This window comes from Rana temporaria, chromosome 4 (genome assembly GCF_905171775.1).
Source record: "Rana temporaria chromosome 4, aRanTem1.1, whole genome shotgun sequence".
Lineage (NCBI taxonomy): Eukaryota > Metazoa > Chordata > Amphibia > Anura > Ranidae > Rana > Rana temporaria.
The window spans coordinates 351,063,710-351,090,391 of NC_053492.1; the positions used below are offsets into that span (position 1 = coordinate 351,063,710).

The 26,682-nt window shown below is 46.3% G+C and overlaps 1 protein-coding gene across 1 annotated transcript in view; it reads right to left on the reverse strand.

Moving 5' to 3' along the window:
* The window catches only part of BIRC6 (baculoviral IAP repeat containing 6), a 347,923-nt gene that overhangs the window by 176,743 nt on the left and 144,498 nt on the right, over positions 1 to 26,682 (reverse strand). The window contains exons 41-47 of the mRNA XM_040347806.1: positions 22,057 to 22,211; positions 20,795 to 20,921; positions 19,411 to 19,521; positions 7,900 to 8,033; positions 7,642 to 7,769; positions 6,982 to 7,544; positions 3,727 to 3,902 (exon numbers count right to left, since the gene is read on the reverse strand). Coding sequence (XP_040203740.1) covers positions 3,727 to 3,902; positions 6,982 to 7,544; positions 7,642 to 7,769; positions 7,900 to 8,033; positions 19,411 to 19,521; positions 20,795 to 20,921; positions 22,057 to 22,211 — 1,394 coding nt within the window. The remainder of the gene's footprint in view (positions 1 to 3,726; positions 3,903 to 6,981; positions 7,545 to 7,641; positions 7,770 to 7,899; positions 8,034 to 19,410; positions 19,522 to 20,794; positions 20,922 to 22,056; positions 22,212 to 26,682) is intronic.

A 26,682-nucleotide genomic window follows, 5' to 3' on the forward strand; every position in this document is an offset into this window, starting at 1 on the left:
AATCAGGCTTCCGTCCGGGTCATGGAACAGAAACGGCGCTGCTCAAAATATGGAATGACGCTCTAGAGGCCGCAGGCGAAGGAGAAAATTGTCTCCCGATACTGCTGGACCTAAGCGCGGCTTTTGACACTGTAGACCACGGACTACTACTGGCTAGGCTAGCTGGAGTCGCTGAAGGTGTTTTACCCTGGTTCTCCTCCTTCTTGGAAAACCGATCACAAACAGTGAAACTGGGACCTTTCTCTTCTGAAAAACGTACGGTATCATGCGGAGTCCCTCAGGGATCTCCCTTGTCGCCCGTATTGTTCAATATCTATCTCCGCCCCCTCTTTGAAATCATCAGTAACCAGAAGTTACTCTACCACTCCTACGCAAACGACACGCAACTGTATTTCTGCATCTGCGACAAAAAGGATCACTCTCTTGGACTAGAGAAATGCCTTGCTCTAATAGATAACTGGATGACAAACAGCTATCTTAAACTCAACGGTTCGAAAACAGAACTTCTCCTGTTTCACGCTAACCGGAAAAACCACTCCGCGTCAACATGGACCCCCCCAGCCATTCTGGGTAAAACGATCACCCCTAGCACCAAAGTCAAAAGTCTCGGAGTCATTTTCGATACCTACATGACAATGGATGCACAAATAGGGTCAGTAGTCAGCGGATTCCACCATATGCTGTGCCTACTACGCAGGCTCACGCCCTTTATCCCGAAAGAGGAAATTGCAGTCGTGGTGGGAACAATCATCAATTCCAGACTCGACTACACAAATGCCCTCTATCTAGGACTCCCCAAATACCAAATCACTCGTCTGCAAGTCGTTCAAAATACGGCCGTTCGACTTGTGACTGGGAAAAAACCATGGGAATCAATCTCACCTACACTGAGATCCCTTCATTGGTTGCCAGTAAAAGACAGAATAACTTTCAAGGCACTCTGCCTAATACACAAGTGTATTCAAGGCAAGGCCCCCCAATATCTATGCGATAAAATAAAAGCCCACAACCCCAATCGCATTCTGCGATCCACCAATCAAAACCTACTCCAGATACCCAAAGCCAGATACAAGTCCAAAGGAGATCGAAGATTTGCAGTCCAAGGACCCCGCCTGTGGAATGCACTACTAACCACCATCCGACTGGAGTCGGACCACTTGGCCTTCAGGAGAAGGATTAAAACCCATCTCTTCTGAGGTCAGGGGGTTCCTTACCCATGAAATGGATACAGCGCCCAGAGGCGATTCAGTTTGCATGTGTTGCGCTTTACAAGTTTCTCACTCACTCACCCTGCATAGGAGATACAACCCTGGGGAGTATACGGGACCCATTTAACCAATAGGCATCTGGGTCCGTTCTCTACCCCCCACCCCCTTTCTGACCACCTAGAGGGCCTCCCCCCACACTATAGGAACCATCGTGGAGGAGGGAAATTCTAGATAGAGAAGACCCTTCACCAGGGTGCTCTTACCTTCGAAAGGCTGGAGCTGGCATCGATGTGCGCTGTCCTCCTCAAACATGACCTGCACTGGCAGTGCTGCCTGTGGAGTCTCACACTGCCTGTGCTGTAATCCTGACTACTCTCCAGCGCCTGTGCCCGGCCCTTTATCAGCCCCGCGCCCTGGAAATCATTGGATTCCACCTGCACCCAGCAAAGCTGGGGTGGCAACCAATGCAGCAGGTATGTACCATACCGCAGTCCTGGAAGAGCCCCTGCCTCCTTTACAGAGCTTCAGACAGCCCACAGTCTCCACGACTGCCTTTAGGCCTGGTTCCAAGTAGTGCGTCTCCTCAACGGAGGAAACACAAATAACTGAGGTCTGGCAGGGGAAGGTCAAAATGTATGGGCTGGCGCAGTGTTTCCAAAGGAAGGGGCGGAGCCAAGGACTTATTTGTGGCTGTCCTGAAAGACTGAAAGGGAAAAGTTCAAGATCAATTTTCTTAATGAATGATGTGCAAAGAGAGAAGAGCTTGTAATACAGGCACATTCTTTAAAGCAATATTACATAGTAAAATAAAATGTTACCTGTATTTAAAACCATGTTACCTGTACAAAAAAATAATACTCACCTTTATTGCCCACGCTGTCAATTGCAACTCTGCTTAAAGGTAACCGACCCCTGAAGCTTTCTTCTGAAACCAACACTTCCAAGAGTATAGATCGCTTTGCCTTCCCTGCTGACTCAATCACCGCTACTAAAGCCTATAGGTGCTTGAAGGTAGGGGCTTGACGGAGGGACCACTGAGCACTATTGATTGTTCGCAACATTGTTGCTTTAAAGTTGAATTGCATGCAATATTTTCAGTATTGGATGGCGTGCACAGATAATGGCAATGTAATGTGTATTGCTAAAGTCTCTGAAAAAAACAATAACCCGTATTTTTGGGCATATAACACGCACTTTCAACCCTGAAAATAGAGGGCCAATCATACATAAAATTTTACCTGGTAGCCTGGTGGGGAAGGGGGCGGGAGTGGCGAGCTCCTGTGTACTCGGCACTCAGTCACACACAGTCCCGCCTCCTGGACGGCTCATAGGCTAGACGTCACATGTCCCCGGCATTGGAGCAGTGTTCAGTCTATTATAGGTGCCGGGCCAAGTTCGCCCATCCTCCGCCAAAAAAAGGATTTGAATGGAGACTTATACCTTGTTGGTAGCTGCCAGTTCAAAATTCCAGTTGAACTGCAGACAGATGGGAAATAGGGTTTCCATCCGTCTGAAAATAGTAGATCGGAGCAGAGCAGATCGAATGTCAGTGGACATGTCACCGATGACATCCGTCGCTCAATAGAACTGTATGGAGCATGGGTCTTCAAACTATGGCCCTCCGGTTGTTCAGGAACTACAATTCCCATCATGCCTAGTCATGTGAATGTCAAAAGTTTAACAATGCCTCATGGGATGTGTACAGCTGGAGGGCCATAGTTTGAGGATCCCTGGTATGGAGCATCCGTTCAGGTCCGCCTAAACTGACAGGTGGACCTGAACGGTCCGCTTGTGTGAAAGGGGCCTTAAGGGTATGTAAATAAATGTTTCTATAGTCTGGGCACAGGTGCAGTTTAATCACTTCCAGTCCGGCTGAGCGTCTCTCCACAGGGATATAGTCTGAAGAAAGGGGGCGAGCACGCTGACTAACCCCCAGCCACAACAGCTCGGATGATGTGGGCAAGCTTACTTAAAAAAAATTTAGAAGGGAAATCGAAGGAAAAGGTTAGTGAACCAACAATGCACTAACTTAAAAGAACCCATTTAGAAATTAAACTAACCTTTACAACCCCTTTAAGCAACAAGATAGTACAGGCAAGTTCTTTAAAACCACTGCAACAGTAGCAAAGCTTGGCAAAGAACACTGGTAAAAACATATCTAGCTCTCTTTCCCAGTTAGCAGAAGCCCCAGAAGCAGACAGCATGCTGCAGAGCCTGACAGGCTCCTAGTGTGACCCCTTACTCTTGCAGACCGAATTATGCTGTGCAGAGGGATTCCAGGCTGACAAGACAAACTTGGGTAGGATTCAAAACTATTAACAGATATTTTTATATCTGCCAGCAATTCTCCTTTATGGAACATTATATAAACTATGGTTTACACAGTGGTCAAAAACCAAAAGAACAACAACATTTCTTTAAAAGGGAAAGAGACATTTATATAAATAAACCACATATAAAAAAGGCAAATGCACTTTTAATCTATTAAAAAGGAAAAACTGAGAAAATGTCCATTTACCTGTCTTCCCATATATCCACATGCCATATAAGTTAAAATTGGCTGCAGCATCACTTGAACTGTACTAGCCTTCTTGCTAAGAGTTGTTAAAATGGTAAAGAGCCCATCGCCAACTGAAATGGCATCTAGCCCTCCATGGAAGTTTTCATGTTTGGTTAAATGTAAACCACTTGCACCTGAAAAAAAACAAAAAAAAAAAACATCCAATGATGCCACTATTAAAAGATGCTTATAGTTCAAGCCCAATGTATAATTTGTTTTTTTTAATATAGTGGGGAAGGTCAGAACCCTTGACAATGCTGGACATTTTTCCCTATGGACTATTCCAGTAATGCATGTCATCAGGGCATGAAGGGAGGCAAAATTATTTAATTATTGACAAGGATAGCAACTTAAAAATAAATAAAAATAAAGACAGACCTATGTTCTAAACCTTCATATGGCTATTTGGGCTGGAGTTTGAATGTAACAATACTTTGGTGAGGAGACAAGTATAAAAAGACAAGGATTGAGTGTATTCTGTTTGCGTCAAAGCTTCAGTTTTAGACAGGTACTGAACTGTTCAAGGGAGGTAGAGCCAAATGCAGCTCCCTTGCTCAAGCTTCAAGTCAATTTCACAGAATAAAATTATTAACAAGCCTCAAAATGAACAATGCTATAGCCAAATGGTTGGCTAAAACTGTTCCCAGAAGATACAGAAATAAAACTACAACACTTGGAAAGCCTATGCCTACATAACATTAACCACTTAAGCCCCGGACCATTTGATTGGCCAAAGACCAGGCCACTTTTTGCGATTCGGCACTGCATCGCTTTAACTGACAATTGCGCAGTCATGCGACGTGGCTCCCAAACAAAATTGACGCCCTTTTTGTTCCCCACAAATGGAGCTTTTTGGCTGTATTTAATCACCTCTGCCGTTTTTATTTTTTGTGCAATAAACAAAAATCGAGCGACAATTTAGAAAAAACACTATATTTTTTTCTTTTTGCTATAATAAATACCCCCCAAAAAATATAAGAAAAAAAAAAAATTTCCTCAGTTAAAGCGGGAGTTCACCCATTTAAAAAAAAAAAAAAAAATCTCCCCTTAGCTTCCTGCTCGTTCGGTCTAGGGGAATCGGCTATTTATATTAAAATATAAGCAGTACTTACCCGTTTTCGAGCTGCATCTTCTTCCGTCGCTTCCGGGTATGGGTCTTCGGGAGCGGGCGTTCCTTCTTGAGTGACAGCCTTCCGAGAGGCTTCCGACGGTCGCATCCGTCGCGTCACTCGTAGCCGAAAGAAGCCGAACGTCGGTGCGGCTCTATACTGCGCCTGCGCACCGACGTTCGGCTTCTTTCGGAAAATCGTGACGCGATGGATGCGACCGTCGGAAGCCTCTCGGAAACCTGTCAATCAAGAAGGAACGCCCATTCCCGAAGCCCATACCCGGAAGCGACGGAGAGGATGCGTCTCGTAAACGGGTAAGTACTGCACATATTTTAAAATAAATAGCCGATTCCCCTAGTAATAACGAGCAGGAATCTAAGGGGGAAAAGTGCCCTCTAAGGGTGAACCCCCGCTTTAAGGCCGATACGTATTTTACATATTTAAAAAAAAATCAAATTAAATTATTGTTTGGTTTGCGCAAAAGTTAAGGAATATTTTTATGGCATTTTTATATTTTTTACTAGTAATGGCGGCGATCAGCGATTTTTATCGTAACTGCGACATTATGGCGGACACTTGACACTATTTTGGGACAATTGTAATTTTTACAGTGATCAGTGTATAAAAATGCACTGATCACTGTAAAAATGACACTGACAGTGAAGGGATTAACCTTTAGGGGGCACTGAAGGGGTTAGTGTCCTAGGGAGTGATTCTAACTGTTAGGGGGCGTGGCTACGAGTGTCATGTCACTGATCTCTGATCCGAATGGGAGGGAGCATTCGGTCAGTGACATGTCATTAGGAAGAACGGGGAGATGTTGTGTTTACACATAGTTACATAGTTAGTCAGGTTGAAAAAAGACACAAGTCCATCCAGTTCAACCACAAAAAACAAAATAAAAAAACACAGTAAAATCCTATACACCCAACTCCATACCCACAGTTGATCCAGAGGAAGGCAAAAAACCCCAGCGGAGCATGATCCAATTTGCTACAGCAGGGGAAAAAATTCCTTCCTGATCCCCCGAGAGGCAATCGGATTTACCCTGGATCAACTATACCTACAAATCTTAGTACTCAGTTATATTCTGTACATTTAGGAAAGAATCCAGACCTTTCCTAAAGCAATCTACTGAGCTGGCCAGAACCACCTCTGGAGGGAGTCTGTTCCACATTTTCACAGCTCTTACTGTGAAAAAACCTTTCCGTATTTGGAGGTGAAATCTCTTTTCCTCTAGACGTAAAGAGTGCCCCCTTGTCCTCAGTGATGACCGTAAAGTGAATAACTCAACACCAAGTTCACTGTATGGACCTCTTATATATTTGTACATGTTGATCATATCCCCCCTTATTCTCCTCTTCTCAAGAGTGAATAAATTTAGTTCCTCTAATCTTTCCTCATAGCTGAGCTCCTCCATGCCACACTGACATCTCCCCATTCTTCAGCTCTGTGACCCGATCGTGAGACACTGGCGGACAGAGTCCGTGGGTACATTCGCGGCGCACGACCACACAGCAGCAAATTAAACGGGACATACCTGTACGTCCATGCCATTCTGTCAACGTAAATCTGCGTGCGTCGGTCCTTAAGCGGTTAAGACCCCTTTCACACTGAGGGGCTTTACAGGTGCTACAGCAGTAAAAATAGTGCCTGTAAAGCGCCTCTCCTCTCACTCCAGTGCAAAAGCCCTTACTCCCCAAGGGCTTTCACACTGGAGCGGTGCGCTGGCAGGACGCTCAAGAGAGTCCTGCAAGCAGCATCTTTGAGGCGCTGTAGAGTGGTGTATACAGCGCTCCTACCCCTATTGAAATCCATGTGCAGCACCAGCAAAGAAGTTCTTTTAACCCTTTTCCGGATGCTAGCAGGGGTTAAAAATAGCGGCGCTCTAACGCCGATGCCTGGGTGCGAAAGTGCCCTTAAACATTAGGCGGGTTTGAATACTTTATCTGATTGCTAGTTCATAGAAAGTACTGTGTCACAAAAGGATATTATTTTGAGAAGCATAAAGCACTGAAACATTGAGGACCTTGATAACTATACTACACAAGTGCAACAAGCAAACAGATATTAATTTGGTTCACAATATGGCTAACATACTTACCAATAATCATTGCCATTGCACTGCTGTTACACTGACCAAGGGCTGAGAGGATCTGGCTCATGATTTGCTGGTTGGCTAGCACCAAATCTGCCACATATGTGGTAGTGCTTTGTATAGCAGAAGAGTTACTGCTCGAGTCTTTTCCTCCATAGACTTTCTCCTCATCAGAAACGCTGTCTGTTGTGCTGCTCACGACAGGTGTACGAGCGCTGAACTCTTTGTTGCTCGTCAGTGGCAGCTGAACCAATATATTTACCAGTTTTAACAAGTCAAACATCAGCTGATCTCGCGTCATTTCTCCACAAACTGCTTTGGCATCACCAGGTCTAATGATATTTGCAAAAAGGCCTCCGAAACAAGCCCTGGCTCCAACAGAGCTGTCTGATCCACTCCGTGACACAACTTTGTCAGAACAGGTGATGTAGTGATGGACAAGAAAGGTAACCGATTCAATGACTGCTGAGATGGTGCTAACAGAGACCACCTCAAAATTCTGTTCCAGAGTGAATTCTAGGAGTTTCACCTGAGCATCCAGTGGTCCTTGTCCAGTCTGAAAAGCACCTCTACAAGAGAAAAAAAATAAAATGATTTGTATATTCTAGTAAATATTACAGAAGACCATAGTAACCATAGTAAAATCTAATAGAGCTTAGTAAGTACCTTTCTGTTGAAAGTATGTGTATGAGCTTTAACAAAAATTCACTAAACATCTGAGGACTGGTAGCCGAGAGGTGAACTTGTAATCTTGTCAGGAACTCCTGCATTGCCTGAGTAGCGGTAGGTCCAACCTGCAGGAGAGAAAAAAAAAAGGGGGGCTTTATTCAATATTATCGTATAGGATGTAGCTTACAGCAGCTGGAGAATATCAGCAGCAATTAAAACTGCATTACAGAAGCTAAAGTACACTATAAATATCACCTGGGGACTGTGCTGGTTGGTCCCATGAGGGTTTGTTCCTGAGAGGAATTTCACAATGACATGGAGGAGATTTGGATCGGATACCAGTAACTGGGCAGTATTTTCCTGAGCTCCAATAGTGCTGCTGGGTCCAGCTAATGCACAAAGGAACATATTTATTCATAAACAAACATCTACGCCAAGACCTTAGAGTTACTGTGGAAATACAATACACTTAGCCATTCAAATCACAGTACGCAAAAATGTTAAAATTAACTTCGACAAGAAAGTCTGGGAATATAAACAAAACATATCCCGATAAAACAAATCTTGGGTAAGGTACATTGGTACATAACAGGATATGCAAGTGGTCTTAAAATGTATATGTGCACAGACTATTGACAGTAGGGAAATTACATAACAAGCAGTAAAAAAGCTTTCAAACATTTCATTAGACACCATTCACACCTGTGCATTTGGTAAATGCATGCAAAACTGCACATTTTTGCATTAAAAACGGGTTTCGCTGCCATTCATTGATAATGGCACCCAAAATGCAGCAAGCAGATACATGCTTTGCCACGTGCAAAAATGTGGCAAAACGAAATGCAGCAAAAAAGTTCATGAGCTATTTTGCAGCATGTGAAATGTAGGGCAGGCATTTAAATAAACTGCTTTATGTGTGTCATGCAAAGAGATGTGTCAAATTCTAGATGTGAATGGGGCCTAACTGACCTCTGAAACGACTCATCGTGAGCTGCAGCATCAGGCGCAAACTCCTGATGAAGACATCACGTTAAAACACGCAGGGCAGAGCCTATATGGCAGTGGTTCTCAACCCTTTCTTGTGCCGTGACCCCTGGATAAAATTTCCCAAGCTGTGGGGACCCCTATCAGTAAAATTATTTTCGTAGCGTGGGTTGTCAGCCCCTAAGGCAAGACAAGTAATTTGCGCCCCTAACCCACAGGCTCCCAGAGTCCCTTCCACTCGTACAGTATTAGGCCCCATGCACACGAGACGCAGATGCAAACTCATCTAAACACACGTTTTCAAACACAAAAAACGGCGTTTAAACTGCCCGGTTTTGCCACGAATTTCGCAGCGTTTTACCGTGTTTGCGTTTATAAGCGTTTAGTTAAGAAACATCATAAGACCCTCCCTAAGCTCAAAAAACAGTATTATTTAACTATTTCAGCCATTTTGTGAGACGTGAGTAGCAGCTGAGAGAGCAGCAGTGTATGTGTATTTAGCGTGTCACTTGCCACATCACCTGCCACAAGATGCGGATTGTCCACTTGCCACAAGTTGTAGATTGTCACCTGGTTACGTCACCTGCCACAAGTTGTGGATTGTCCACTGGCCACGTCACCTGCCACGTCAACTGGCCACAAGTTGTGGATTGTCACCTGCCACAAGTTGTGGATTGTCCACTGGCCAAGTCACCTGCCACAAGTTGATTGTCCACAATGCAATGCAAGCAATTACTTTTTTTAAATGTTTTTTTTTTATGTTTTTTCATCATTTGCCATCATTTTTGAGATTTCTAATGCAAAAAAATAGGTCACCTTTAAAAACGCCTATAAACGAAATCGCGGCAAAACGCCGGTACCGTGTTTTTGTTTTGCGTCTGAACCCATTTTTTTGCTTCTGAAAAAACGAGCATAAACGCAACTGCCGAAAAACGCAGAAAAACGTGACTGTGTGCATGGACACATAGGATAACATTGAATGTGTTCAGGGGCAGTTGAAAAAGCTGTCCAAATGCCTCTGAACACGCGTTTACCAGCATCTCGTGTGCATGGGGCCCCGTATGGTACATTTTAAGATGTATCATTGTTTCTTTTTTTCTCCTTTCTTTCCCTTTTATCTCTCTCTATCCTAATTTTTTTTTTTTTTTTTTTTCCCCCATCCCTCTCTCTAGCAGTCTTCCTTGTTCTCTTATTCTCTCTCTCTACTTTTTCTTTGTTCCTCCCCCTCCCTTCCATGTATTTTCTATTTTTATTCCTTCTTACTCCTTGGTGAGGGGGTGGGGGGGAATGGGATGAGTAGCAGTGCTGGCAGGGAGTTGGGATCAGTGGCAATGCTGGGGAGAGTTCTCATCAGCCAACGTAGGTGCTCTTGGTCAAGGTATTCTGCTGATCTGAAAACCGTAGTGGGGACTTTTAATGGCAACTCTAATCACAGGTAGTGTTACTCACTGTATCTCCAGCTCTGTGGTGTCTCACAGCAGTGACACCTATGCTGAAATCAGGAGATTGGGTCTCCTTCAGCCCCTCCCACTTAATATTCCTCACCAGTCATCTGACCTCTAGTCTCTGCCCCCTACCCATGCCGTGAACTGAATGGGTGGCTGCAAAGAGGCTGAGTGGGCAGCCGCGGGCTCCAGAAACAGCCCTGCTGGGTGGCCACAAAAATGCTGGGAGAGGAACGCGGGCAACAGCCCAGGATTCGGTGACCCCTGGCAAATCATCATTTGACCCCGAGGGGGTCCAGACCCCAGGTTGAGAACCACTGCTCTATGGAGTGACATCTTCCTACACAGCCTGTCTGCTCGCAGCCAGGTTTATAGCTAGAGCCGACGGAGCTCTAGAGGTTTATAAGCCGTGACTCGGTGTCGGTTTAGACACTACCAAACGTAAGTGCGCTACATTGTTTTGGCAATACATTGCATTGTCAAAAGTATGGACCTTGCTTTGTGCGCAATCATGTTGGAACAGGAAGGGCCCAACCCCCAACTGTTCCCACAAAGCCGCTGCATTCAAAATCAGTTAACCAATCAGAAAAATAGGATTTTTGTACTCACCGTAAAATCCATTTCCGAGTTCATGGACGGACACAGCAGCATTGACCTTAGGGTTATATACCTTCCTTTCAGGAGAGACTAGGCAGAAAAAACAGCACTTAAAGTGTTAAAAACACCTCTCAGTACAGTACCTCCCAGGGGGCGTGTCCCCCGGGTACATCCCACTCTCTGGAACATCCAGCCTCAGTTCGTAGACAAGCAGTACAAACAAAGAAGGGGTGGGTGCTGTGTCCAACCATGAACTCAGAGAAATGGATTTTACGGTGAGTACAAAAATCCTATTTTCTCTTTCGTTCATGGACGAACACAGCAGCATTGACCTTAGGGACGTCCCCAAGCAGTCTCAAAAAATTTCGAGGGGTGGGAAAACAACACAGCAAACCAAGCTTCACTCCAAACAAACCAGAGTTCCTCAACGGAGGAACTATAACCTTAAAACCGCCTGTAAAACCTTGCGGCCAAAGGAGGCATCCGAAGATGCACTCACATCCACCTTGTAAAATTTTGAGAAGGTGTGGATTGACGACCAGGTCGCCGCCTTCCATACCTGTAAGACAGACGCTTAATGGCGGAAAGCCCAAGAGGCACCAATCGCCCTGGTCGAATGCGCCGCAACCCGAAAGGGAGGCGCCCGCCCCTTTAGGGCATAGGCCTGGAGCACGACCTGTCTGATCCACCTAGGTTTGGTGGCCGACGAGACCGCCAGACCTTTCTTAGGACCAGTTACCGACACGAACAGTGAGTCCGACTTCCGAAACGGAGCCGTAGCAGACAAGTACACCCGTAGGGCCCGAACCACATCCAAGGAATGCAAAGTGGCCTCCTTCGGGTTTTTTGGCCGAGGACATAAGGATGGCAAAACGATGTCCTCAATGTGAAAAGCCGAAACAACCTTTGGAAAGAATGATGGCTGCGGGCCGCAGCACCACTTTATCCTCATGGATGACTAAGTAAGGACCCTTGCAAGACAAGGCCGATACCCGTCTGACCGAAGTAATTGCTACCAGAAAAACCACCTTCTGGGAGAGAGTCAACAAAGGAATATTCCGAATATCCTCAAACGGAGCTTCTTGAACCACCGAAATAACTAAATTCAAGTCCCATGGAGGCAGTGGAGGACGCATAAAAGGAGCCACATGCCGGACCACCTGCACAAACGTACGCACCAAGGAATGCACCGCCAAGGGTCGCTAAGAGTAGACAGCTAGAGCCGAGATCTGACTCTTAACCGTACTTAAGGCGAGAGCCTGATCCACTCCACGCTGTAAAAACAGCAGAATCTGGGACATCACGTATGTACGGGGGTGCCACTTCATCTCTTCACACAGAGATGTAGGCCTTCCATGTACGATGGTAAATCTTTTGTGAAGTGGACTTCCGTACTCGTAGCATGGTAGAGATCACCGAGCCCGACAGACCTCGGTCCTTCAACACCTGGCTCTCAACAGCCACACCGTTAAAGCCAGCGACTGTAAAGCAGGGTGAAAGATAGGACCTTGCGACAGAAGGTCTTCTCTCAGGGGTAGACGCCAGGGGATGTCTGCCACCAGACGCACCGGTTCCATGTACCAGGGACGGCACGGCCAATCCGGAGCGATCAGGATTGTTGTATCCCCTTGGCTTCTACCCTGCACAGCAGGCGAGGAAGAAGCTGCAGGGGAGGGAAGATGTATATTAGGTGATAGTGACCCCAAGGCGCCACCAACGCGTCTGACGCACGGGTCCCTTGACCTGGTCATGAATCGTGACACCTTCCGATTGAGACGGGACGCTAGAAGTCCACGTCTGGAGTGCCCCATTTTTGGCACAGACTCTGAAACACCTCCGGGTGTAATGACCATTCTCCTTGGTCTAGCTTTTGGCGACTTAGGTAGTCGGCTTGCCAGTTCAGCACCCCCGGAATCTACACCGCCGACAGAGCCGGAACGTAACTTTCGGCCCACCGGAGGATGTGCGCGACTTCCGTCGCTGCAGCCGAGCTTCGTGTGCCCCCCTGATGATTAACGTATGCCACTGCCGTGGCGTTGTCGGACTGGATTCTGACCGGTCGGCCTTGCAGACCCAGAGACCACTTGGAGGGACACAACTTGATCGCTCGGAGCTCCAGTACATTGATTGGAAGGCGGGACTCCTCCTGAGTCCAGCGCCCCTGGGCTGAGTGGACACCCCAGACAACCCCCAGCCACAGAGGCTGGCATCCGTCATGATCACTATCCAATGACACGGCAGAAACGATATCCCGGTCCGAAGTACCGGAGATGTCAGCCACCACACTAGGGAGGACTAGACTAGGCGACTCACCCGAATTTGGTAATCCAGAGACGAAGAAAGTTTGTTCCAACGTGACAGAATATCTTTCTGCAACACTCGAGTGTGGAATTGGGCATACGGAACTGCCTCGAAAGAGGCCACCATCAGACCCTAGCACTCATGCAAAAGCGAAGCGACGCCCATTTCTGGGTCGCCAACCGCTGCACCGCAGAGTCTGCAGTTTTTCCGTTGGGAGAAAAACTCTCGCCTCTGAGGAATCCAGGACCAACCCCAGATATTCCAGCCGCTGAGACGGTACCAGTACTGACTTCTGGATATTCAGCAGCCAACCGAATTCTCAGAGGGTCCGACAGGTGATAGACACGTCCTCTTCTAACTCTGAGCTTGAGGAAGCTCTCAGAAGGCCGTCCAGGTATCCCACAATAGCGATCCCGTGCTGCCGCAGCAGGGTCAGAATCGGGGCGAGCACCTTGGTGAAAACCCATTGTAATATGTATAGATCGATGGCGCAAAAACCAGGAGAGCACAGTCAACAATAAAAAAGTACATACATCATATGGTCCATGTCAATAAAAATTGGAAAATAAATGAATAAAATAAGTCAAATGGATCAATAATCCAATTTTAAGTCCAATAGCACAATAGTGTCAGCAAAATCCGGAGTTAGAAGCAGACTCTGAAAGATATGTATAAAAAAGAGAAAATGCGCCAACCTAAGTGCAGTAAGTAGGTATTTAATTAAAGCAATTTGCACAGTAAAAGAGGCTACTCACAAAACCAGTATAAATACAGGCATGTTATGGAGGAGACGGCTGGTCCGATGTCACAACTCGTAGTCAGCAATGCAATAGGCTGGTCTCTTATCCTGGTCCCCCGGGTGATGTAAATGAAGGTCCTAGATGTTCGGTAGCCTTAGGGGAACCCCACAGAGAACGGGAGCCGTAGATGCTGCACCAGAAGCGGCGTGCGTTCCAGCGTGGAACGCAGCGTATCGCCGTATAACCGGAAGTGACGTAGGGGCTTCGGACAGCTGTCCGAAGCCCCTACGTCACTTCCGGTTATACGGCGATACGCTGCGTTCCACGCTGGAACGCACGCCGCTTCTGGTGCAGCATCTACGGCTCCCGTTCTCTGTGGGGTTCCCCTAAGGCTACCGAACATCTAGGACCTTAATTTACATCACCCGGGGGACCAGGATAAGAGACCAGCCTATTGCATTGCTGACTACGAGTTGTGACATCGGACCAGCCGTCTCCTCCATAACATGCCTGTATTTATACTGGTTTTGTGAGTAGCCTCTTTTACTGTGCAAATTGCTTTAATTAAATACCTACTTACTGCACTTAGGTTGGCGCATTTTCTCTTTTTTATACATTGGTGAAAACCCACGCTGCTGAGGCCAGGCCGAACGGGAGGGCCACAAATTGAAAGTGGTCCTCCCTGACCACAAAGCGCAGGAACCTCTGGTGTTTTGCGCATATTGGGATATGCAGGTACGCGTCCTTGATATCCAAGGATGCTAGTAAATCCCCCCTGATGGAGCGCTGCTATTACTGAGCGAAATGACTCCATCCTGAATTTTTGCACTTTGACAAAGCAATTGAGGGCCTTGAGGTCCAGGATTGGACGGACCCCATCCTTCTTGGGGACTACAGATTGGAGTAAAACCCCTGAAACCGTTCCGTTGAGGGAACCGGCACGATCACTCCCCTGACCAGCAGATCCTGGACAGCCCCTGACAGATCCTTCAGGCGATCCGGAGGTTGGAGGGAAAAAAAATCTGTTTGGTGGACAAGAGAAATTCTATCTTGTACCCCGAGGAAACTACTTTGCAAAACCAACGGTCGGAAGGAAGAAACCTCCGAGCCGCGAAGCCGGCCCCCCACCCGAGATGTGGGCGGTGGCAGACCTTCATGCGGAGGCAGGCTTGTTGGGCTTGCGGTACCAGGGGCGCTTTTGCCCGTCAGTGGACACCTTCGCACCCTGGAAACGTTTTCCTGCCAGACGAAAAAAAACAAACGATTGGGGGTAGTAAATGAGGGACCTTGCTTACGGCGAGGCTCCTTACCCTTCCCAGATTGCAGGAGCAGAGTGCTCTTACCGACTGAGGCATCCTTTATGTCATCCAGGGATGCCCCGAAAAGCCGTTCACCCTTAACCACTTTAGCCCCGGGCTTGTTTTTCAGAGTCGGTGTTTACGAGACAAAACCATTTTTTTTTGCTAGAAAATTACTTAAAACCCCCAAACATTATATATATATTTTTTTCTAACACCCTAGAGAATAAAATGGAAGTCATTGCAATACTTTTTGTCACACCGTATTTGCGCAGCGGTCTTACAAGCGCACTTTTTTTGGAAAAAATTCACTTTTTTAAATGAAAAAAATAAGACAATAAATTTGGCCCAATTTTTTTATATATTGTGAAAGATAATGTTACGCCGAGTAAAATGATACCCAACATGTCACGCTTAAAAATTGCGCCCGCTCGTGCCATGGCGTCAAACTTTTACCCTTAAAAATCTTGATAGGCGACGTTTAAAAAATTCTACAGGTTGCATTTTTTGAGTTACAGAGTAGGCCTAAGGCTCTAACGATCGCGGCGATACCTCACTTGTGTGGTTTGAATACCGTTTTCATATGTCGGCGCTACTCGCGTATACGTTCGCTTCTACGCGCGAGCTCGTCGGGACGGGGCGCTTTAAAAAAAAATTTTTTTTTGCTTTTCGCATTTATTTTTATTTATTTTAGAATTTTTAACACTGAAAAAAAAAAAAAATTATCACTTTTATTCCTATTACAAGGAATGTAAACATCCCTTGTAATAGAAAAAAGCATGACAGGTCCTCTTAAATATGAGATCTGGGGTCAAAAAGACCTCAGATCTCATATTTGGGCTTAAATGCAAAAAAAAAAAAAATTTGGAAATGTAATTTTTTCAAATGACAAAAAAAATGTTTCTTTAAGACGCTGGGCGGGACTGACGTTTTGACGTCACTTCCGCCCAGCGGAGCTATGGGGACGGGCGAAGGAGATTTTTCCTTCAGTCTCGTCCCCGCTCAGCTGCCGGATGGTCGCGATCTCCTCCGCCGCTACCGACGGCTCCGGTAAGCGGCGGAGGGCGCGGGAGAGCGGCGGGAGGGGGGGGCCCCTCTCCCGCCACCGATAACGGCGATCTCGCGGCGAATTCGCCGCGGAGACCGCCATTATCGTTAACACGGCCGCCCACAGAAGAGATGAATATCTCGATTGTGGCAGCAGCTGCTACCGTTACCGAGATATTCATCTCTAAAGTGAGGACGTATAACGACGGTGGGCGGTCGGCAAGTGGTTAAAGGGCAAGTCCACCAGGAACTTCTTAGAGGACTGGTCTGCAGACCAACACTTTAGCCACACAAGGCGGCGTAGTACCACCGCGGAGGCCCTGGAGAGCAAGGGGAGCGTATCCAGGGCCGACTCAGACAAATTTTAGGCCTTGCACCAACTGGTCGGCCAGGTACACGCAGGTCTCAGAAGCATTCTGCGCCTCCAGCTCCTGCACCAGGGACTTAGCCCGTTCGGTAAGTGTCTGCGACACTAGAGCCCCGGCCAAAACCGGTCTCACCGCCGACCCCACCACTGTGAATATGGAGCGGGCCTCAGCTATCTTATCTGCGGGGTCCTTAAATGCAGGAGCACCTTCCACAGGCAACGTGGTGGCCTTGTTCAGGCTGGACACCGGAGGGTCCACTGACGGAGGAGATACCCTTTTGAGGAGGATTTCCTAAAAAAGTGGGCAACGGACCGCAAAGTATTTTGGTACTGCAAGAACTTTCTGCGGCCGTTCGCATTCCTTGTATAACAGTTTGTCCAGATATGGAACACAAACACTTTTGCGGTGCGGGGTGGCTTGCGGAACCCAAAAAGGGACTGGCATGTCTGATGCCTCCGCCAAAACCTCAAGTTTTTGAGTGTCCCGCACCGCAGTGACAAGAGCGCCAACAAATTCCTTATCATGCTTAGACCCTGAAGCAGAGTCATCCTCACTGTCCGTGTGGGCCAAGTCTGCATCATCTGACATGACAGAACCAGATGCAATAGCAGGGCCTGATTCCGTGTCAGAGACATCCCCAGAAGCAGGCGCAGGGAGGGGGCGCTTTTTACCCCTCTTCTGGCCACTTGCCGCTTCAATCCTAGCAAACAAACGCCTCCAGGACTGCCGCCAAAGCATCCATCGAGGCCGCAGGGGCACCAAGGGTTAATTCTGGCATGGTCAGGGTAGAAGCCTCTGGTTCAGACTCCATGCTGACCCACCTGTATATGCCACCTTAGTACTGCAGAAAAAAAACGGGACCCAGCGGTCACCCTCCTGGCTGTCACAGAGCAGGGCACCCCCCAGGGAACTCACCACCCGAAAACCGGCTGTACTGGTGTGCAGAGCTGAGAGTGCTGTCCGTGCTGTGCCGTCCTGTGCTGTGCTGCGGCTTCGTGCCGCTATTCCAGACACTAGAGGCCAATACTTTTCCAAGACGGCCGCCGACATGCAGAGAAAAAAAACAGCATGCGGGCTACAGGAAAATGGCCGCCGACATATAGAGCCGCATCACCGCTAAAATGGCGGCCGTACACGTGTTTAAAACACTAGAAACACACAGCAGACACTGTCCAGCATAACAGCACAATAAAAAAATAACAGCACCCCACAGCAGCACAGCCCCCCCTGGCAGTAACAGGGCCCCCCCTCAGGCGGACCCCCCACCTCACAGCCGCCACCCAGAACGGGGAAGGAGGGAGAGGAAGGGAGAGAGGAAAGCAGGGTGGACCCTCAGTCGACCACCCCAGGAATGCACCAGCCGAAAAACACCCGCCGAGGCAAGGGGATACGACTTACCCATCCTGGGACCACCGGATGGAGGCATTCCAGACAGACCCAACGTCCGCAGGTAGATACGGCATGGCACACTGTGACACTGCCATAGAGACCGGTCATATGTGTGCCCTGTAGCATACAGCTCACCGGCCGCCCCTGGAGCAATGGGGCATGTCGTGGACGGCCTAGCTAAAGGCCGGCACACGCTCGATGGCCGAACATGGGGGGGGGGGGGACTACAAGGATCAAGATCCAGCCTGTAACCCAGTCGGCAGTTGATAGTAGATCCCAGGATCCAAAAAATGCAGGGGAAAAAAAATCAAATAAAAAGCGAAAATCCCCAAAAAATCTCTAGAGCACATGGACTCCAGAAAAGGCCATGTCTTCTTTTAACGCTAGGCAGAAAAAAACTGGGGCTGGATGTTCCCGGGGACACGCCCCCTGGGAGGTGCTGTACTGAGAGAAGTGTTTTTAACACTTGAAGTGCTGTTTTTTCTGCCTAGTCTCTCCTGAAAAGGAAGGTATATAACCCCAAGGTCAATGTAAAAATGATTTTACATGCATGTCATGTGCATGTGGGTGCACCTGCATGCACATATTTGCTCATATTAGACAAACATTTTTATATTCACTATGGTTTTTATTCTTCTCTTAACACTATTTATATTAATTTTCCTTTTTCCAAATTATTTACTGGTAATGTTCATGTATTTTATATACAGTGTTTCTATGTGATTGTTGGTCCACGTCTGTGTGTATGGGAGATTTCTCGATATGACCGGGAACTTGGAACTTCAGTTCGATTTTGCATTTGAATCTTTACTCAGATGCTCTTTGGGGCTGAAGTTTTGCGATTGATCGAGCCGTGTACTACTGCGGATTATCACCGCCCCCAGAACACCTTCAGTTACTTGGGCGGTCTATTTAACATCCATCGGTTATTTTAGTCATTGTAGTGATCAAGCACAAGATGTATGTGTGAAACTCGTCTACGTGACCCTGTGTTGGTGTCTTTAGGGTTATCACTTTGTGAAATAAAAGGCAAATCGGAATTCCTGGATGTGCAGCCATTTCTTTTCTTACAAGTTTCCCACGAAGGCGGGCCAGCACTCTACGAGACATTTCACCGCATAGATCACGTATCTGCCATGTCCCCCCCACTGTCTTCTGGGAGATACACAGGTCCCAGAAGACGACAGGGACCAACTGAAATAGTGCAGCGCGACCCGTGCATTTGCAGTAGGGAACCAGGACGTGAAGCCGCAAGCCATTAAGTCCCGATTTCCTTACCGAAGATGGAGGCGCTTTTACCTATGAGCCGAGGGACAGACCCACTTCGGGTACCGACATCGTGGGTGCCCTGGACAGATAAGAGTCCATATAATAAAAGTCAGAAGCTGCAGTATTTGTAGCTGCCGATTTAATTTATAATTTTAATTTTTTTTTTCAGCATAACTCTGCATTAATGACAATGCAAGACTCAAAAACTGCTTAAAATAATTAACTACTACAAGGTAGGGAGCACGGTTTTCATGAACAGTGTGTAACGGCAAAGGTAAAAAGATAATTTGCATGGAAGCAGCCTTATAGATACAAAATGTTTACTTACAGTTCAGCTGCATGTTTGTCATTAGCGTGAGGCTGTGAAGCACAAGGCACCATGTCCGCAGCAAGGTATTTGGATGCCAGGCCAAGACTGTTAAAAAGCTTATAATGGATGCTGAAAGGCAATAGAAAATAAAGAAAGGTTTAAGTATCAAACATTTTCTTCACAACAATTACAGGCAAAGATAATATGCAATTCAAGTATTTACAGCCCATTTGATATATAGCACAGAACACAAAAATGTAGTAAGGTAAACCACCAAGTCATTCTTGGTCAATAAAATAAAGCTTATGCCACTATATCCGAAAATAAATAAGCACACGTTTCAAGTAAAGCAGTTTACAGAAATGTTTACCTATCAAATTAAAGCAAATATACAGCATGACAAGGACAGTGTGGTCTGTACTTTTCTTCTGCAGTAGTTTGCCCGCACTTGACAAAGTCTCTGCATCATAAATGTGATACAGTATTCCTCAGTGGTAACATTAATTAAATGGAAGGTGGTTTTCCTTGAACAGTAGCATTTGGATCTCCTATCTCACAGTACACACACAGTTCCTTGTCAAAATGCCACATGGGAGAGTCAGCAGCATTGACCACCACTGTAACAGGAGTTACGCGGTCCACCAATTTAAAAGGCATTTCTTCACAAGACACAAAAATAACATGACAGTACAGTTTTCACTTTCTATGTTTTTCAGAGTACTATTGTTTTAATTGCAAGATTACGGGAAATAATTTTGTTTCATTATCTGCTCTACTAGCCAAACATGAAAAGATTAGTAAACATTTTAATACATAGATGACAAAGTGGTATTTTATGGGCCAAATGTGGCCTTTGTGGCTTGCAGCCAGCCTCATTAAGTTGCTAATCGTTACAAAAGCTTTCAGCTGAATGCTTTATACAATTTTTTATGGACCCTTTCTCAGAGCTGGTTTACACAGGCATGACTCGTTAGGTGACTTAGCCACCTTACAAGTCACGCTTCAGTCTGTAGTGTGTAACCGTTCTAATAGGAGCGACTCCAGTCGCGCCGACTTAGAAAAAGTTTCCTGTACTACTATGGGACGACTTCAGGGCGACTTGCATTGACTTCAATACAGAAGTCATTTTGCAAGTCACCTCTGAAGTCGTGGGCAAATCGCCTTGCCGAGTCACTTGGCAAGTCCTGCTGCCCCTGTGTGAACCGGCTCTTAGGGATGAACAACAGAATGTGTCTCCTTAAAAACTTCTAGGTTGTTTTTACACTTGTGGCCAATAACCTAGCAACTGGTCCTTTTCAAAACAGTTTGTATTTTATTTGTAAAGCAGACAAAAAAATAAAAAAATATAGAATAAGAAAGAATAATACAGAAAAAAAATTAAAGATCCAATCTACTCAGTTACCTTGATTTAAATTGATGACTGGTATTCTGTTGGCATTATACAAGAAAGGCTCACCACCACTTTCCTTGCCTCCATTCGAGCTAGAATTTAGGCTCAATGTGAGCCATAACTGTAGAAGTGACTCAAGCTTAAAAAAATAATAAAAAAAAATAGACATTTAATAGATTTTGAACAAACATTTTACAGCATTTTGAACGTTGCCAGCATTGCAATATCTAACCAAGGTAATAAATGTATTGTCATCTAAATACTTGTAGGGCAGGCAAAAATGTAATGGGGTATAAAGCGCAGTAAGTGTGTGTGTCTACATAAAATGTCTATGCAGAAGAGCAAAAAGTTAGTGGATTCCACTTGGAGCATTCAGGGTAACTTTCTGCCGATCTCAGTGCACCAGGTGCAGGACCTCAGAAGAGACTGAGGTACCTCTAGGCAAACCGATAAGAACAGCAGAGTGCAATATGTTAACAGATTTATTGTGGTGAAAAGACAAATGGCAACTCACATTGCAAGTTAAAATCAGGCTCATCACATAGTAAGGGCTTCCCCATGGGCTTCCATGGACAGCCTCACAAGAAAAGGGAACCTCAGACCAATATAGGAGTAAGGACTTTAGAACCACATCTCTTGAGTGAACGAAGAAGTATTTAGTGGGATTTTTAAGGCGCAGAATAAGGTCCAGTGACCTCAGAATATGATATAAAAAGTTTTAAAAGACAAAATAAAAAATTGTTTAACAATTTGCAAGTACGTTTCAATACAATTTCATGGATACAGCAGTGTAGATTGGAGCTCCCAACATGTTTTGGGCTTCTTCAGGAGATGCTGTCCATTAGAGGTACAAGCTTCTATTGAGATTATTTTTTTTTACATATAAATTACATCAAAAATCTATTTAAAATCACATTATATATCTAGGGTTATACTGATGAGTCCAGGTGAACGTCCTCAGAAGCTTTCGAGTATTCAGTCACCTGACAGTACCGTCCTATAATCCAGGATCTACGAATATTCAAGCCTGTGTCCTGTGCTGTACAATTCAAAAAATGTATTCGCTCAAATGAAACCAGATGCCTCAAGGCAAAGCCGACTAATAGACAAGCCTATGGTACTTGCTAATGCTAGCAAGATTAACAGACCATGAAAGTGACTAGCCTTAGAAAGTAATTTCCATCATTAGAATTTTTAGTAGCTGTAATCATAGTGAGAAAGGATTTGTAGTAGATGCAACAAATTTGAAACTTATGTAATGAAAGGTGCTCTACCTGAACATGATGCACTTGCAGCATAGAAAACAGCTTGTTGAAACAGGCACTCAGCATAGGAATGGAAGACGACTGAACAATAAGCTGGCTTGTCTGACTGGCTGCATGTAGCCCACGTAACAATGAGTCGTCTGTACCACTGGAAGGCTGGGATACTAAGAAAAAGAAAGAAGAGTATTCAAACATCAGATCCTACCATTAATACTTATCAATTACGATTCAGCAAGACAATATCTCTCTAAAACAGAAGATGGCGTGTAGACAGGGTTAGGCCGGCCATAGACTGATCAAAATTTGGCTGGTTCAGCAGGGACTGGCCGAATTTCGATCCATTTATGGGCAGGCTGGCTGTACCGAATTGATCAATTGACTTCAGTACATCCAACCTGTTTTTTTTTTTTTACAAAACTTCCCGCTGTCCAAATTTAATAGCACAGTGAGAGGCAACACTTGGGTGCTGTGTCCGTTCATGAACTCAGAGAAATGGATTTTACGGTGAGTACATACTTGACGTGATTGTAGCCGTATTAGTGCAATTGTGATAGAGAAAATTGAGTACTGTCCGTGATACGGTGAGTACAAAAATACTATTTTCTCTTCCATTCATGGAAGGACACAGCAGCCTATGACCTTAGGGACGTCCCCAACCAGTGTCAAAAAATTACTCAACGGAGGAACTCCAACCTTAAACTGCTGCCTGTAACACCTTGCGGCCGAAGGAGGCATCCGAAGATGCACTCACATCCACCTTGTAAAATTTTGAGAAGGTGTGGATTGACGACCAGGTCCCTGCCTTACACACCTGTATCACAGAGGCTTTATGACGGAAAGCCAAAAAGAGGCACCGATCGCCCTGGTCGAATGCGCCATAACCTGAAAGGGAGGCGCCCGCCCCTTCAGGGCATAGGCCTGAAGCACAACCCATCTGATCCACCTAGAAATGGTGGCCGACGAGACCGCCAGACCTTTTTTAGGACCATTCACCGACATGAACAGCGAGTCCGACTTCCGGAAACGGAGCCGTAGCAGATAAGTACACACGTATGGCCCGAACCACATCCAGGGAATGTAAAGTGGCCTTTTTAGGGTTCTTCGGCTGAGGACATAAGGATGGGTATACAATAACCTCATTAATGTGAAAAGCCGAAACCACCTTCGGGAGAAAAGACAGCTGCGGCCGCAGCACCACCTTATCCTCATGGATGACCAAGTAAGGAGCCTTGCAGGACAAGGCCGCCAGTTCAGACACCCGTCTGATCGATGTAATTGCCACCAGAAAAAACACCACCTGGGACAGAGTCAACAAAGGGATCTTTCGAATGTCCTCAAAGGAGCGTCTTGAAGCACCGAGAGGACTAAATTCAAGTCCCATGGGGGCAGTGGAGGGCGCACAGGAGGGGCCACATGTCGGACCCCCTGCACAAACGTATGCACCAAAGAGTGCGCTGCCAAGGGTCGCAGAAAGTAGACAGCTAGAGCCGAAATCTGACTCTTAAATCGTACTTAAGGCGAGAGAGCCTGGTCCACTCCTCGCTGTAAGAACAGCAGAATCCGGGACACCATGTATGTACGGGGGTGGACACACAGACAGAATTCTCACCGCTCCAGGTGAGCCTCGTGATGATCAGGGGTTGTTGAACCACCAGGGTGCTGGCAATGCGGTAATAGCAAAAAAACAAAAGAACAAAAGCTGGACAGCCGCACTCCAAAATTTTCTTTAAAAGAGATGTCTTTATTTTCAACTGTGCATACAGTCACTGCAAGCCCACAAAAATCAGTATGGCCAACGTTTCGCACTGGCGTCAGTGCTTAGTCATGGCTAGCAAGGTTCACACTACAAATGAAATATATACACAAAACATACAATCATGTGATGAAAAGCCCTGCCTACAGCAGGGAGGAATCAATTAAGTTAATCAAGCAGTAAATCAAACGGCACTTTAAACAGCTGAAATATGGGTTAAACCTCCCTCAAGTGTGTCCCTTTGTAAAAAAGGGAGAAAGCGTGAAAAACACATATTGATTTGTGAAAAACCTGTGTATAAATGAAAATCAAAATGAAATGACAATGAAGATAAACAAATATATAAAAATAGAAATACCCATAAAATTACTTATAAAGTTTCTCAAAATCAGACCACAACATATATGTATAGGTATAGTCTCACTTAAAAAATAAGAAATAATTATAATAATAAAAAAATTCTCTATTATGTGTATACATGTACATATATATATATATAGAAGCGCTCTCACCCGTGGTCATTTAGTGACTCAAAAATGCATAAGTTATTGGAATAAATTAATTAGTGAAGCCAAAATAGACCTATTTTAAAATAGGTCTATTTTGGCTTCACTAATTAATTATACATATATGTTGTGGTCTGATTTTGAGAAACTTTATAAGTAATTTTATGGGTATTTCTATTTTTATATATTTGTTTATCTTCATTGTCATTTCATTTTGATTTTCATTTATACACAGGTTTTTCACAAATCAATATGTGTTTTTCACGCTTTCTCCCTTTTTTACAAAGGGACACACTTGAGGGAGGTTTAACCCATATTTCAGCTGTTTAAAGTGCCGTTTGATTTACTGCTTGATTAACTTAATTGATTCCTCCCTGCTGTAGGCAGGGCTTTTCATCACATGATTGTATGTTTTGTGTATATATTTCATTTGTAGTGTGAACCTTGCTAGCCATGACTAAGCACTGACGCCAGTGCGAAACGTTGGCCATACTGATTTTTGTGGGCTTGCAGTGACTGTATGCACAGTTGAAAATAAAGACATCTCTTTTAAAGAAAATTTTGGAGTGCGGCTGTCCAGCTTTTGTTCTTTTGTTTTTTTGTATGTACGGGGGTGCCATCTCATCTCCTCACACAGATGTAGGCCTTCCACGTACGATGGTAAATCTTCCTTGAAGTAGACTTCCGTGCACGCAGCATGGTAGAAACCACCGAGCCCGATAGGCCCCGGTGCTTCAGCACCTGGCTCTCAAAAGCCTTGCCGTTAAAGCCAGCGACTGTAAAGCAGGGTGGAAGATCGGACCCTGCGACAGAAGATCTTCTCTCAGGGGTAGACGCCAGGGGGCATCTGCCACCAGACGCACCAGGTCCGCGTACCAGGAGCGGTGCGGCCAATCTGGGGCAATCAGGATTGTTGGAATCCCTTCGGCTTCCACTCTGCGCAGCAGGCGAGGAAGAAGCTTCAGAGGAGGGAAGGCGTAAATTAGGCGATGGTGACCCCGAGGTGCCACTGACGCGTCCGCCCACGGGTCCTTCGACCTGGCCACGAACCCTGGCACCTTCCGATTGAGACGGGATGCTAGACGGTCCACGTCTGGAGTGCCCCACTTTCGGCACAGAGCCTGAAACACCTCCGGGTGAAGTGACCACTGTCCTTGGTCTAGCGTTTGGCGACTAAGGTAGTCGGTTTGCCAATTCTGTACTCCCGGAATGTACATGGCCGATAGAGCGGGAACGGACCTTTCGACCCCCAGAAGGATGTGCGCGACCTCTGTCGCTGCAGCTGAGCTCTGTGTGCCTCCCCGATGATTGACGTATGCCACGGCCGTGGCGTTGTCGGACTGGATCCTGACCAGTCGGCCCTGCAGATCCAGGGACCACCTGGCAAGGCACAGCTTGATTGCTCGGAGCTCCAGTACATTGAAAGGCGGGACTCCTTTTGAGTCCAGCGCCCCTGGCCTGACTGGGTGCCCCAAACGCCCCCCAACCGGAGAGGCTGGCATCCGTCGTGACCACTGTCCAATGGCACGGCAGAAAGGACTTCCCGGTCCGAAGCACCGGAGATGTCCGCCACCACACCAGGGAAGACTTGACCAGATGACTAAACTGAATCTGGTAATCCAGAGATGAAGGGAGCTTGTCCCAACTTGACAGAATTTCCTTCTGTAGCACTCGGGTGTGGAATTGGGCATACGGAACTGCCTCGAAAGAGGCCACCATCAGACCCAGAACCCTCATGCAGAATCAAATAGATGACCACTTCTGGGTCGACAACTGCTGCACCGCTGATTGCAGTGTCTGAAGTTTCCCTGTTGGAAGAAAAACTCTCACCTCCGCGGAATCCAAGACTAGCCCCAGGTATTCCAGTCGCTGAGACGAAAATAACACTGACTTCTGGATATTCAGTGGAGTCTGACACGTGATAGGACACGTCCTCTTCTAATTCTGAGCCTGAGGAAGCTCTCAGGAGAAGGTCGTCCAGATATCCCACGATAGCGATCCCTTTGCTGCCCAAGCAGGGCTAGTATCAGGGCGAGCACCTTGGTGAAAACCCGTGGTGTCGATGCCAGGCCGAACGGGAGGGCCACAAACTGAAAATGGTCCTCCCTGATCGCAAAAACTTCTGGTGCTTTGTGTATATGGGAACATGCAGGTACGCGTTCATGATATCCAAGGATGCCAAAAAGTCCCCATCCTGAATTTTTGCACTTTAAAACAATTGAGGGCCTTGAGGTCCAGGATTGGACGGACCCCTTCCTTCTTGGGGACTACAAGCAGATTGGAGTAAAACCCCTGAAACAGTTCCATCGAGGGAACTGGCACAATCACTCCCCTGACCAGCCCCTGACAGATCCTTCCAGCGATCCGGAGGAAGCT